General features: G+C 36.3%; 1 protein-coding gene across 1 annotated transcript in view; it reads right to left on the bottom strand.

Moving 5' to 3' along the window:
• Positions 1–4779: 4779 nt before the first annotated feature.
• Positions 4780–16265, bottom strand: part of DAPP1 (dual adaptor of phosphotyrosine and 3-phosphoinositides 1) — a 267600-nt gene continuing 256114 nt past the window's right edge. The window contains exons 7-9 of the mRNA XM_053703479.1: positions 7140–7225; positions 6140–6227; positions 4780–4878 (exon numbers count right to left, since the gene is read on the bottom strand). Of these exons, the coding sequence (XP_053559454.1) occupies positions 4849–4878; positions 6140–6227; positions 7140–7225 (204 nt within the window). The 3' untranslated portion in view covers positions 4780–4848. The remainder of the gene's footprint in view (positions 4879–6139; positions 6228–7139; positions 7226–16265) is intronic.

Below are 16265 nucleotides of genomic sequence, written 5' to 3'. Positions count from 1 at the left end.
AGCAACAAGTCTTATAGACTGTAATGGGGATTTTTACTACAAATTAAAGGGAAATTGTAATGTAAAATTGACATAATAGTATTGCTTACAGCATGCCATTTTTTCACTACTCATCATGGTACTCTGTGTTTAATCCCTTCGTGAACAAGTTAAACATACAATTAAAGTCCCGATCAGGATCTGCAAGACACTGCTAATCCAAAGCATAAAAAAGCTGGTAAGCCAATTGTCAGTGGCTGTCACACGAACAAACACTGGCTGTGATATTCTCAGAAGCTGCAATGCTTTGCAGGGATCAAACACATAGGACTCCATATACTAAGCAATGAAAGCTGCTCCCTTGTGGGGCAGGTTTGCATATGCGATCCTGCTTCCCGCAATGTAAGAAGCAGCGGTCATTAGACTGCTGCTTCTTACACTCTATGCTCCCCAGAGGTGGCGAGGGACACTCTCTGTGACTATTTAAAATATATATAGGAGCGCCAGAGGCTAAGGTATATCACAGGGCTAAAATATGTAATCTGAGAGTAATCTGGAGGAGCAGTAAGGATGAGCAATCAGACAATTCTATACAATACGTATCTTAAAATTATTTTAATTCAATATGGGTTGTGGACAAACAAACCCATCTTGTATAATGAATGGTAAAACAATATAAAAAGTATATAAAAATCCAACTACAATATAACAATATAGGAAATGTCAATACAATATACAATCTAAAATATCCAATATGAAAGCACATCTTAATGGCTACAAGTTTATGATGGCTACTTGTCTAAAAGGAGCCTCTGGCGCTCCTATATATATTTTAAATAGTTATCTTCACCAGATCTGATAGGGGATCTTCCTTATAGTGTAGCAGGTATATCTATAGTTCAGGCGCTGGAAACTTCATTCATTTTTTCAAAACACTCTCTGTGACTGACAGTCCCTGCTCAAGGGGCGGGCATTACACGCTCACTTGAGTGTGTAATGATACATACGGGCAGCCTTTAGTACATGGGGCCCATTGGCCTAGATTACAAGTTGAGTGCAATTGATATTTATTGTGCACTCTGCACACACACAGACCTACATTACAAGTTGAGTGCAACTGAAATTTATTGCGCACTCTGCACACACACAAGCCTACATTACAAGTTGAGTGCAACTGATATTTATTGTGCACTCTGCACACACACAGGCCTACATTACATGTTAAGTGCAACTGATATTAATTGCACGCTCTGCACACACACAGGCCTACATTACAAGTTGAGTGCAACTGATATTTATTGTGCACTCTGCCTTGCACTCCATTGAATTTCCGCTCAAGCATTATCCTACAATAATTTTTGTGTTTGAGGGAAATAACATACGTGTTGTCTCTGACATGAATACTACTGTGCACACAATTTTATATATATTAACCACAAACTTGTAAAATGCTAGAGATTTGGATTGTGCTCTGCTTGCATTTTTGCGATCAAATTATATACTAGGAAAAAAGAGAACTGTGATGAGCAGTGCAAAACTTACTTGTCAACAAATTAAAACAATTTCTTTCATGTAATTAGCATGAGCTAGTGATGTATGGGATATACATTCCTACCAGGAGGGGGAAAGTTTCCCAAACCTCAAAATGCCTATAAATACACCCATCACCACACCCACAAATCAGTTTAACAACATTAGTAGAGAAATTGTGGTTCCTTCTTTGTGTCCTAATCCTAAGAACTCTAAGGAAAGATCGTTGCATTCTTTGGATGTAGTTAGAGCTTTGAAATATTATGTTGAAGCTACTAAAGATTTCCGAAAGACTTCTAGTCTATTTGTTATCTTTTCTGGTTCTAGGAAAGGTCAGAAGGCTTCTGCCATTTCTTTGGCATCTTGGTTAAAGTCTTTGATTCATCATGCTTATGTCGAGTCGGGTAGAACTCCGCCTCAAAGGATTACAGCTCATTCGACTAGGTCAGTCTCTACTTCCTAGGCATTTAGGAATGAAGCTTCGGTTGATCAGATTTGCAAAGCATCAACTTGGTCTTCTTTGCATACTTTTACTAAATTCTACCATTTTGATGTGTTTTCTTCTTCTGAAGCAGTTTTTGGTAGAAAAGTACTTCAGGCAGCTGTTTCAGTTTGATTCTTCTGCTTATAATTTCAGTTTTTTTCATTATAAGATTTAAACTTTGTTTTGAGGTGTGGATTATTTTTCAGCGGAATTAGCTGTCTTTATTTTATCCCTCCCTCTCTAGTGACTCTTGCGTGGAAGATCCACATCTTGGGTATTCATTATCCCATACGTCACTAGCTCATGGACTCTTGCTAATTACATGAAAGAAAACATAATTTATGTAAGAACTTACCTGATAAATTCATTTCTTTCATATTAGCAAGAGTCCATGAGGCCCACCCTTTTTGAGGTGGTTATGATTTTTTGTATAAAGCACAATTATTCCAATTCCTTATTTTTTATGCTTTCACACTTTTTTCTTATCATCCCACTTCTTGGCTATTCGTTAAACTGATTTGTGGGTGTGGAGCCAAACCAGTACTGAAACGAGAATCAGTAGAGGTAATGGTATATATAAGAGTATATCGTCGATCTGAAAAGGGAGGTAAGAGATGAATCTCTACGACCGATAACAGAGAACCTATGAAATAGACCCCGTAGAAGGAGATCATTGAATTCAAATAGGCAATACTCTCTCCACATCCCTCTGACATTCACTGCACGCTGAGAGGAAAACCGGGCTCCAACCTGTTACAGAGCGCATATCAACGTAGAATCTAGCACAAACTTACTTCACCACCTCCACAGGAGGCAAAGTTTGTAAAACTGATTTGTGGGTGTGGTGAGGGGTGTATTTATAGGCATTTTGAGGTTTGGGAAACTTTGCCCCTCCTGGTAGGAATGTATATCCCATACGTCACTAGCTCATGGACTCTTGCTAATATGAAAGAAATGAATTTATCAGGTAAGTTCTTACATAAATTATGTTTTTGCACCACAATGTCTCATTAAGTTTACAACTGGATTGTGATCTATTTCTATATCTTTTGTAGGTACTTTTTCATGTATAACACCACATTTGTATTCTAGTTCTAATTATTGATGTGAACCATTGGCTTGATATCAAAACACTGCCAATAATTGCCTAGATTACTGGTGGAGAGTAAAAATGGTACCGCTATGGTGTGCTAACCTCGCTAGAGTGCATTCCATAAAGCTTCCATTTTTATTGCCATATTACAAGTGTAAAGTAAACTGTTAGCTCTCGAGCAAATGCCTACGGTGCGTTAACATCTCAAGGTCACACTAAATTCTCACATAATAGACTTCTATGGTGCTCGCTAAAAAAATCAGGTCCTAAGTATCGTTCGAGCACTAATGTGAAGTGTTGCGTTGGAAAAAAAGAGAAACAGCAAAGTTCTTTAAAGTTTGAATCTATGCTTTTAAATATAGATATAAAACAGTTATTAGAAGACACACTCTCTGTGATTTCTATAAAACTTACCATTAATTGTAAACGTCTGTGAAAACAGTGTCCATAACATTTCAGTACCTAACTGGAATCTTTATTGAAAGGTTTTTTAAAAAAAAAAATGGATTATACAATCTTGTGTCCAAAATCAATTTGCGGTTAATGTTATAAAAATCTTCCATAGAGTGTGGTCCTCTAATGCACTGTTTTGAATGATGGCGTACCCTATTATATAGTGTGCATATCCCTCCTGCTGTGATATATACTGTGTGTATATATATGTATATATATCCGTTGGTCTGATGAAGGGGTGAATACCCCGAAACGTCACTGCTTTTTGAATTAAAGATTCACTTCATTGTAAGTCCAGAGAGTGCTGTCTCATTTACACACACACACACACACACACACACACACATATATATATATATATATATATATATTTAAAGATCAGCTGTGAACACATCTCATCCAAATAGGAGCCGACTGCCAGGAGTGCTGAGCGTATTGATACAATAAGAATCAAGCCAAAGCACTCAGGTCTTTTTAAAGTGTGACCTTTATTTCTGTGACCAAATCCTCTTCCTCACGGAAATAAAGCTCACACATTAAAAAGACCTGAGAGTGCCTTGGGTTGATTCATATACTATATATATATATATATATATATATATATATATATATATATATATATATATATATATATATATATGAAGAAGGCACTCACTGGTCTTTCAAAAAGTGGCTTTTTTGTAACAAGGAATAAACCAATTTTTTGAAAGACCAGTGAGTGCCTTCTTCAATTTTCAATACATTTTACTGCTGGCAGATAGTTGTTTTTGGGTGAGAGTGCATTTATTCACTGTGGCCATAATCAATGACACAATAAGAATTTTACTTCACATTTTGTTACCCTCCAGAATAAGTTGAATACTTTTTAGTTGCATCAGTGGAATGTTTGGATGTGTACAAGGTATCTGAAAATGTTTTGGGCAACATACTGTTTAAATATAGGTTTGCATAGCAGCACTGTAAACTATTATTACATGAACACAATGTACAAATTTACAGATATTTTTTCTGTCCCTGTTGCAGTTTGATATTATTCAATACATTTTGGGTGCAAGTTGTCTTAACTGGGAGAAGCTAAATATCATTTTTGAAGCACTTTATGCTGAATATGCTTTCCCGTGTCAGCTTGTGATTTAATTGAAAATCTTCATGTCAGTTTAGAGTCATTTTTGACATAATAACTATATATAGTTGTTGTTTTTAACAGAACAGCTAAAGCTCTTGTAGTAAACATTAAACCTTGTAGACACATCAGGGATCTTTATTGTAACTGCACATTCATTTTCAAAGACGGCTGCTCTTGCTTTCATCATTGATTTGTCTGCTTTCTTATTTGTGCCTGAAGAAGAGAATAGGGGAACAAGCATTAGGTAAGAGTTCTAATTATACTTGTGGAAAAAAAAGAACGTTAAAGAGGATGTAAGCAAAGGAAACAGCACTATCTTATTAAATACTACAGACGTCAGTCTTGAAACTCCCACTAAGTTATGTATTAACCAAAAGTGGTTACCAAGCAACTGGAAGCAAGTTACATACAGTGCACTATTGATCAATGCACAGTCCCTCAAAACACCATTGCTTAGGCTCTTGCCGTTTAAAACTTTATTGACATATAGAAACAACAAACATTTACTAAATGTAATAAAGTTACAAATGCAGCAGGATCTAAGCCAGCATCAGGGTATAAATCACATTCAAATGGCTGCATCGGTGGCCCCCAAGCCCTCAGAAAGAGGCAGACACTAGCTACAAGTATTGTCCTTATCTAAGTAAATGGTAGTGAGGCAAAACTAAACTTCTACATTTTCTGAAGGTAACAGGGAACAGCAACAGAAGTCCATCTGGGGTCAATAACAATCCTTTAGACAAAATGATCTAATGGTTTTCAATAGAAAATGTAAATAAATAATTTGATTTGACCCCTATCTATCTATCTATCTATCTATCTATCTATCTATCTATCTGTCTGTCTGTCTGTCTGTCTGTCTGTCTGTCTGTCTGTCTGTCTGTCAGTCAGTCAGTCTGTCTATCAATCTTTCTGTCTATCAATCTGTCTGTTTGTCTATCCGTCTAATATATCTAGTATCTACCTATCTATCTTGTATCTATCTATCTACTGTATCTACTGTATTACTTAAAATTATTTATCTGGGGATATTAAAGGGCCATTATAGTTGAAAAATGACATGCTCTAATTTGTTAAAGCATGTCAATTTAAGACTACCAACCCTGCAATGCTATGTGTTTAACTCCTTTGTGGGAACCGCTCAGGACCCACAAAGCACTGGTAGTAGTGGGAAAGAACGGCTGGATCCAATTTGTAGCCCAGCAGAGTTGCTGTTTATTCAATCAGTGGCAGTTTTGTGAGGGGTTAAACACACCGCATTTGCAACACCACTTGTCTTAAAACTACATGCTCTAACAAAATAGAGCATGTGATGTTTGGAATATAATATCCCTTTAAGGAAATTAGTTATTTTAAAGGGCATGTCACAAGACATTCTTGTTGCATCTACACTCCTAAGACACTGTAGGTTTTGACATTTAAGGGGTTAAGCAATGTTGTTGGGTGACAGCACAAGTTAGGGTATAACACTTACCATTTTCCACCTTAAAATCTTTATCCATTCATCTGCTTCTGCCCCTGTTTTTGCACACATGTAATATGTCCTTAAAGGAAACACTAAACTATAAATAAATAAAAAAACAAAATCAACCATGGTATACTTCTTACAACGTTCTACATTTGACAGGACATCAGAAAAAAGTCAAAAAAATTATCAAACAAACAAAATATTCCCTTGATTGGACAAAATTCATACAACAGTATGCCAGCATACCCCCCCCCCCTCAAAAAAACTCCCTTTCAATAGACACAATTCACTTACACGTTTCTACAGAACCAAAATGTCCTTCAGCCACTCAACTTCACCAGTTTCTATATTATTCTATACAGTTTATTCACTAAAGATCACTCATCAATCCATTCTTCAGTTAATTAGCAGCATAAAATGACAGTGACCACTATTCATTTGTTTTCTTTAATGTCCGTGATCCATTTCACCTTTCATTGAACATTTACAGAACCTTGTGAGACACAGAACCAGGTATAGGTGGTTAACTATGCAGTTTGTCCTGTGGTCCATAACATTGAGTTAAGGTTATATTAGGAGTCTGTGCAAGACAGAGAAGAAACGGACATAGCAACCATGCGCATGCACCTTAACAAGAAAGCAGGCTTCACATTAGTCTCAGCTCTTCAGAGCTGGAAAATTATGGATATTGCAGGGAAGTTTATTTTTGGGTGTCTACATAAGTTTTTTTTTTTTTTTTTTGTAAATGTTGTTTTTGATGCATGGCTCTGTGAGCAAGCAGGAGTATTATATCCAATGTATATTATATTTAAAAGATTCTGTAATATATGTTTCAAACACAAAACACTTTACACATATTGCAATTACTGACGTATATTAGCCAATCAACTGATTTATATAAGTACATATTTATAGTTTATCCTACTCTTCTCACTTGGTCAAAGCAACATGTATATAACGTATTAATGTAACATGTTAAATAGAAAGCTATAAACAGGAGACGTACCAGAAACAGTTAACTTTCTCTTGAGAGTAATCAAACTGCACCGCACTGCACTCTGTGAGGTCTAATGTCCTTATTGGCTCTGTAGACTAGAAGGTGGAGAAATGTTAGTGAAGAAAAACCCCAAAGAGATAACAAAATTACACAATCACCCAATGAAAAGGCATTTTTCTGATACTATTATTAATATAGGCCTAGATTACAAGTGGAGCGCAAAAATATTAGCAGGATTGAGCACTAACACCGTTAAATCAACAGGGCGTAAATAACAAGTTGAAAGCAAAAAGTTATCACTCGAGCAAAAGCCTCAGGCACGTTAATATCCGTAAGTCAGCTAGCTCGGCCATGCTATCTCCCTCTCCCCATAGACTTCTATGGGGCATGCTACAAAAGCCTTTTCTCTGATACTGTAAATATAGTATAGCTCCCCCCCCCTTTCCTCAACTATTGTGTGGAAAGAATGGAATGGAGTGGTGATGAGGACGGTGAAGAGTTTTATGTTGATTGTTTGATCTCTGATAACTGTCTCCTTTTCTGCTGTTGTGATTAATATTTTTTTAGGAAAGTAAGTTTGAAATATTATTGAATACATCGCTTTGCTGAAGATGTAATAATGTTGTAAAGAATAGTAAGCTTTTAAGTAAGTAGAAAAGGTTTTCTTTGCTTTAAAATGCATGCTGTACAAAAGGAAAAGTTCTTAAAGCATTCAAAGGGTTGAGTTTATAAGACCACAGTGAAATGTTTACTGTGTGAATCCTGTTCCTCTTTTGTTATTCACAAAAACAAACAAACCTGAAATAGCATTCTTCTTTTTACTTTTAAATCTATCTATCAATCAAAACAACATTTTCTTCTAAGTGAAGAACATTGCTATTTATAATATTTCTATTTTAAAAACAATATATATACTGTTATATAGGTTTGTATGTAAATATATATATATATATATATATATGTGTGTACCTATATATATATATATATATATATATATATATATATATATTTAACAAGAATGATTGGCACTAGAAAAAATAAGACATAGTCAATACACACTTGCTGTAATTAGGACAAGGTCAAGTGTGCAGTGCACAGAGGTAGTAATACTTTTATTAAAACACCAAAAAAAAATTCTAGAGCAGTAGTGAGAGGCACAAAAAATTCCTTCCACTAGTGCTCCAAAAGCCTACCCTTATCTGGCACAATACTATTAATGTCTATATAATAAAATCAGAAGAGAACCACCAAGTAATGCTCAAAAACAGGTCATTTAATATAGAATTTTATACACAAGCAGAAATATATTGCTAAAGATTAAGCCACTATAGTGGTGCAATAAATAACATGTTTCCACTGCAGAGGAATATTTATAATAATTAGTGTCTCCAAGGGTACCCTTACTTAGAGAATTACTTAGGAGCTCCCAAGATGGTAAATAAAGCTTTCAGTGGTCAATATTAGTAACACCACAACAGGATTGTTCCAAAGTAAAATATACTTGTCTCCAATTTTCACAGGATCATAAACAGTCTGTAGCAACAGCAGTAAGCCCAGTTTAATGAATAAGCAATTGTTGCGGTAAGGTAGCAGCGGTTAATAGCAGTCTCCCCCAGTCACTCACAATACTGTCCGTTTTAAGCAGAAGCTAGAATAGGCAGGGTTAGTCACATAAGCTTGTTATTCTCACCCATAGTTATCCAGGGCTCACGATCCATATCACCGTAGTGAATGTTGAGAAAGTTACTCACCAAACCCTCCTGAAGATATCACATCTAGCTCCGATGACTGGGAGGCCGGTTGCCCGTCGCTGTATACGCTTACCGTGAAAATCCAATGTGGCTACTCTGACTGCGCAGACAACATTCACCTCGATCCCTTTTTAGGGTCCCTTGCTGGAGGTCTTCCTAAATTTCAAAGCATCTGTAGTGGAAAATGTGTAGCTGCCTTGCATTGGATTTTCACGGGTGAGAATAACAAGCTTATGTGACTAACCCTGCCTATTCTAGCTTCTGCTTAAAACGGACAGTATTGTGAGTGACTGGGGGAGACTGCTATTAACCGCTGCTACCTTACCGCAACAATTGCTTATTCACTAACCTGGGCTTACTGCTGTTGCTACAGACTGTTTATGATCCTGTGAAAATTGGAGACAAGTATATTTTACTTTGGAACAATCCTGTTGTGGTGTTACTAATATTGACCACTGAAAGCTTTATTTACCATCTTGGGAGCTCCTAAGTAATTCTCTAAGTAAGGGTACCCTTGGAGACACTAATTATTATAAATATTCCTCTGCAGTGGAAACATGTTATTTATTGCACCGCTATAGTGGCTTAATCTTTAGCAATATATTTCTGCTTGTGTATAAAATTCTATATTAAATGACCTGTTTTTGAGCATTACTTGGTGGTTCTCTTCTGATTTTATTATATAGACATTAATAGTATTGTGCCAGATAAGGGTAGGCTTTTGATGCACTAGTGGAAGGAATTTTTTGTGCCTCTCACTACTGCTCTAGAATTCTTTTTTTTTGTGTTTTAATATATATATATATATACATATATATATATATATATATATATATAAAACACTTTTTATACATTTATTTCAATAATAAACATGTTTTATATTTAATATGTATATTTGAGTGCAATACATCATTTTAATATGTATTAGATGTGTGTTGTTACACTTCTGTTAGCCCTAATACTTTACTTTTAGTCTCAAACAGTGCTAATTATTTAGCGCTGTTATGTGTTGTGCTCAAGTGCTACACATAACTCACAACTTGCAGTATAAGCAATGTTTAGTGCTGAAAATGTAAAGTATAGGCCCAGCTAAAGAGATATCGGCCGTGCTAAACATTCTCTGGTAATTCTGTTTTACCATGGATTTGTAATACCAGACTACACGCTAATATTGATAGGGTACCCCGTACTATCAATAGCGCTCCATTTGTAATCTAGGCCAAAATGTTTAATTAAAATAATGGATAATTAAAAGCCCCAAACTCCTCTCTACATGGGTACATTTATGCAGAGGCAAGTTAGGCAGATATCTAAGGTGTCAAATTTAAAGGGGCAACAGATTATCACCCAGATATACTTCTTTACACTGCATGGATCTTTCGTTTTAATAGAGAAAGTGAATGTGTATGGTGTGCATGTGAGTGTGCATTTGTGTGTGTTTGTGCGAGTACATGCTTGTGTGGGTGTATATGTGTGTGTGTGTCGGTATGTTGTGTGTGTGTTTCTGTGTACAAAGTGTGTGTGTATGTGTGTGAGTATATAGTGTGCATATGTCAGTATGCTTGTGGGTTTGTATTTGTGTGTGTGTGTACATTGTGGGTGTGTGGGTACTTTGTGCGTTTACAAGACCAGTGTTTCTCAACCACAGTCCTCAAGTATCCCTAACAGGCCAGGTTTTCATGATATTTGAACCAGAGCTCAAATGAAATAATCCGATAAGTAACCATGGTTACTAGCCGGCTTTTACCCATCAGCTGATTATTTCACCTATGCTCTAGTTCAGATATCATGAAAATCTGGCCTGTTAGGGGTACTTGAGGACCGCGGTTGAGAAACACTGTACTAGACAATAATCTGAGCGAAAGAATAGGAACCAGTTCAGTGAAGGTTAAAGAGGAGGAGGTTGGCAGGAAACAAGACATAGCCTACGGTAGCATAAACCCTGAAAGTGGACTAGAGACGGCTATTATGGTAGTGACAACAGAACAGCATGGTTTGTCGCAAGGAAGTAGACCTCCTTGTGTCTGAAAAAATACTTTTCAGTGGAAGAGTTTTTTCTTTTCTTTTAGACCATTTCAATGTGGGCTGCGTTACAATTGTGTAAATCCGAGGAAACCCGCTTTTTGATGTTCAGTATCCATATAGCCGAGTACTCTTTATAGGATGCAGGTGGCAGATAGTAATATTTCTCTGCAGATAAATGACTGAAGCCGTGTTATACATGCATATATGGAGCATTGTTGTATTATATTTATCCTCACAGGCGCATGTTCTCTCTTGTGTAGGTAGCCTGTCTGCCCTGTGCAGTTGGTGGCATTATAAATAGATTATAGGACTCCCAGAATCTACTATAAGAATTTAGCTGGAGCTTTTGCCCGAGGGAAAAACATGGCGCTTTATAGTATAGCTACCACGCTACATTTTTTTTAACAGTAAAATGTTATATGTCAGAGAATCTAATTCAGAATGTTAAAATGAGTTATAACTGGAGTTATGGTTAACAAAGGGTATATTTTGTTGTGTGATCTCTGAAGTTACAAGCTGTGTCTGTTCATGTCCTTGGTCATATCCAGTTTCATGGATCAATGTGAGAACATTATCTGTTTGTTTGTTTTTTTTCTTGTTGTTTTTCAATCAAAGAATTCTAACTGCCCATGTAATAGTTATTTGCAATTTATATTTTCATGGTGTGCGATATTGCCTTATCTTTTTGGTGCCTAGTTATTGAAGGGATAGTAAAGACAAAATTCCTGATTTAGAAGAGAATGCATTTTTAATCCTTTTTAATCAGTAGAATTTCACAATCAAAAAGTGCATAATAAAATAGATGATGAAATATTGCAATTTTATTATAAAAAAATAAACATACTTTTTGCATTTAAATGACCACTAAATGCAGAAAATTGCATAATTAAAGTAATGGTAATTCTAGCGTCTGTGAAACGCTAGCATTTACCCTAGAAACAAATAAAGGGGCATTTCAGTCATGTATAAAATACTTCATTTTTGTTTCTTCTATAATATTATTGAGTCCAAAAGTGGCTCTGAGACCTACATTAAATCCTCCACTATCCCTAATTTTTCATGCTGGTTTGTGGGTCCAAGAGTGACCCTTTCTGTACACTAGAGGTTCATTTATCTATGTATATTTTAGTGATACAATCAAAATTGAGGATAATATGGTTGTTGAGTGCTTATTAGAGATTTAGTTGCATCTCAGTAAGTGTGTCTGTGTGAGATTGTGTCTGTGTGCGATTGTGTCTGTGTGAGAGTGTCTGTGTGAGAGTGTTTCTGTGTGTGTCTGTGTGTGAGAGTGTTTCTGTGTGTGAGAGTGTTTCTGTGTGTGAGAGTGTTTCTGTGTGTGTCTGTGTGTGAGAGTGTTTCTGTGTGTGTGTCTGTGTGTGAGAGTGTTTCTGTGTGTGTCTGTGTGTAAGAGTGTTTCTGTGTGTTTCTGTGTGTGAGAGTGTTTCTGTGTGTGTCTGTGTGTGAGAGTGTTTCTGTGTGTGTCTGTGTGTGAGAGTGTTTCTGTGTGTGAGAGTGTTTCTGTGTGTGTCTGTGTGTGAGAATGTGTCTGTGTGTGAGTGTGTGTGTGTGCGTGTCCAAAAAAGTATTGGTAATAGGTATCGGCGAATATTTGAAGAAAGTATTGGTACTTGTACTCGGTCTAAAAAAAAAATAGGATCGGTGCAACCCTAATTTCTAGAATTCAGAAACATGTTATCTTTCTCTCTATTATCACTTGGAAAATTATAAGTGGTAATAACCCACTTCAAGCTAAAAGGAGAAACACAACATGTCAAGATTTACAACCCTTGTTTCCAATAATATTAATTATATATCATTGCATCATTCTCCGCAGTACATGATATACATTTCTTGCTTGAGTATATTCTTTCTATAATTTAAGGCATATTGAGCAACATGTTTACCAAATATAGCATTTTAACACAAAGATACATATCCATATGTACCTGAGTATATCAAGATACAGAAACATACAGTGTGTATAAAGAAATACAGAAATACAGAAAAGAAAGAAAATTGTTTAGTCTTTGTAATAAGCAAAGCAGATTCATGGTTCTAATCAATATAATAATAGTTATATTCAGGCAACACCCATATGATCTCACTGTTTAACCAACAGTACTTAGTTACTTTCATGTGTCATTGTGTATATCAGAAAACAAACAATACTTGCAGTTTCCCAACACTGCTGAAACAGAAACAATTAAATGTTTAGCCAATCTCCAGATAACTGTTTCTTTGCTTTTATTAAAGGGACACTGAACCCAAATTTTATTCTTTCGTGATTCAGATACAGCATGCAATTTTAAGCAACTTTCAATTTTACTCCTATTATCAATTTTTCTTTGTTCTCTTGCTATCTTTATTTGAAACAGAAGGCATCTAAACTTTTTTGGTTCAGAACAATGGACAGCACTTGTTTATTGGTCGGTTAAATTAATCCACTAATCAGCATGAACAACCCAGGTTGTTCACCAAAAATGGGCCGGCATCTAAACTTACGTTCTTGCTTTTCAAATAAAAATACCAAGAGAATGAAGAAAATTTGATAATAGGAGTAAATTAGAAAGTTGCTTAAAATTACATGCTCTATCTGAATCATGAAAGAAAAAAAAAATTGGGTTCAGTGTCCCTTTAACCCCTTAATGACCGGACCATTTTTCAATTTTCTTACCCTTAATGACAATGGCTATTTTTACATTTCTGCAGTGTTTGTGTTTAGCTGTAATTTTCCTCTTACTCATTTACTGTACCCACACATATTATATACCGTTTTTCTCGCCATTAAATGGACTTTCTAAATATACCATTATTTTCATCATATCTTATAATTTACTATAAAAAAAAAATTAAAATATGAGGAAAAAAATGAAAAAAAACACACTTTTTCTAACTTTGACCCCCAAAATCTGTTACACATCTACAACCACCAAAAAACACCCATGCTAAATAGTTTCTAAATTTTGTCCTGAGTTAGAAATACCCAATTTTTACATGTTCTTTGCTTTTTTTGCAAGTTATAGGGCCATAAATACAAGTAGCACTTTGCTATTTCCAAACCACTTTTTTTCAAAATTAGCGCTAGTTACATTGGAACACTGATATCTTTCAGGAATCCCTGAATATCCCTTGACATGTATATATTTATATTTAGAAGACATCCCAAAGCATTGATCTAGGCCCATTTTTTTATATTTCATGCCACCATTTCACCACCAAATACGATCAAATAAAAAAAAAAACTTAAATTTTTCACAATTTTAGGTTTCTCACTGAAATTATTTACAAACAGCTTGTGCAATTATGGCACAAATGGTTGTAAATGCTTCTCTGGGATCCCCTTTGTTCAGAAATAGCAGACATATATGGCTTTGGCGTTGCTTTTTGGTAATAATAAGGCCGTTAAATACTGCTACGCACCACACTTGTAATATGCCCAGCAGTTAAGGGGTTAATTAGGTAGCTTGTAGGGTTAATTTTTAGCTTTAGCGTAGAGATCAGCCTCCCACCTGACACATCCCACCCCCTGATCCCCCCCTGACCCCCTCAAACAGCTCTCTTCCCTCCCCCACCTCACAATTGTCACCGCCATCTTAAGTACTGGCAGAAAGTCTGCCAGTACTGAAATAAAAATAATTTATTATTATTTTTTTATTTTTTTCATACAGTCTGCAGTGATGGATCCCCCCTTACCCCACAACCTCCCTGATCCCCCACAATCTCCCTGATCCCCCACAATACATATCTCTAACCCTCCCCCTCTACCTATTTGCCGCCATCTTGGGTACTGGCAGCTGTCTGCCAGTACCCAATTTGCCCCCCAAAATAGTTTTTTTTTTACTTTTTTATACTGAAATACTTGTTTTCTGTAGTGTAGCTGGCCCCCCTAAATGATCTATATCCCTCCCCCTCCCAGATCCCTTACTAAAGAACTAAGATCCCCCTGCATCTATATCGTTTTTTTTTTCACTTTCATATTGATGCATAATTTGCGTGCGCGCGCACGCGCACGCCCCCCCGCCCCCCCCGCCGCAACCACCCCTCCGGTCACAACAACCGACAGTGTCAGATCGGTTTGGCTAACTGGGGGTCATATAGCCAAAAGATGCTCCCACCCACCAACGAATTTGTTAGCATCATTGGCCGATGCAGAGAGGGCCACAGAGTGGCCCTTTCTGCATCGGTAAGTAAAATAGTGGATTGCAGTGATGCCTCAATATTGAGGCATCACTACAATCCCTTGGAAGCAGCTGGAAGCAATCATGATCGCTTCCAGCACTTCAGAGAACAGAGGACGTACCAGGTACGTCAATTGTCATTAAGGGAGTATTTTTCTATGACGTACCTGGTAAGTCCTCTGTCATTAAGGGGTTAATGTTTTTCTAATTTATATAGATCATACAATTTTAAACAACTTTAAATTTACTTATATTATCAATTTTGCTTTATTCTCTTGGCATCCTTTATTGAAAGCGCAGCAATGACTACTGGGAACTACCTGAAAACATTTGTAAACCAATGACAAGAGTGTGCAGCCACCAATCGGCAGCTAGCTCACAGATTCTGAGCCTACCTAGGTATCATTTTCAACAAAGGATACAAAAAGAACAAAGCAAGTTAGAAAATAGAATTAAATTGGAAAGCTGTTTAAAATTGGGTTTCATGTCTCTTTAAGTTTTGAATGTGGATCATCTGATATAGTAGCAGTGGTAGAGTCAGCTGTTCTAAAACTACCTAATAGGTTCTATGGAAGTTTTACCTTTTTAATATTTTTTAAACATAAAGGTCTTCCTTACAGACAGTAGAGTAGCATGAGGAAGTATAGTCATTTGTCTTTAATCAGAAGCCATTAATAAAGCTTCAGACAGATACAAGGACATGTATAGGCTCATAATATAAAAGGGGTTAAACTTTAAAGGAACATTAAAATGCTATTACTTTTCCTCCTATACCTTTAAAGCTGTTCTCTTATTTTAACCCATTAGTTAAACCAGTTGGTAAAGTTCTGCATCTTTATTCTGGGCACCGCTATCTTGGTACACAAGTACTGCTGCCAGAGGCGTAACTAGAAACCACAGGGCCCAGGTGCAAGAATCTAAGAAGGCCCCCCCACCCCCCAAAAAATGTGAATTTGATACATATCTTTTTTTAATTTTTTTTTACATTTAACACAGAAAAAAAGTGTGAATCAGATTACATGTCTACAAAAGGAGGTACCCTGTGTCCACAGTCTGTGAGATGGTCTGACCCCCTATTACTGTATATAGTGACACTGTTTAACCCACCAGTACTGTATATAGTGACACTGTTTAACCCACCAGGACTGTATATAGTGACACTGTTTAACCCACCAGGACTG

The sequence above is a fragment of the Bombina bombina genome, chromosome 2, assembly GCF_027579735.1.
Source record: "Bombina bombina isolate aBomBom1 chromosome 2, aBomBom1.pri, whole genome shotgun sequence".
NCBI classification, from domain to species: Eukaryota; Metazoa; Chordata; class Amphibia; order Anura; family Bombinatoridae; genus Bombina; species Bombina bombina.
This window is presented reverse-complemented; position numbering and strand designations above follow the sequence as displayed.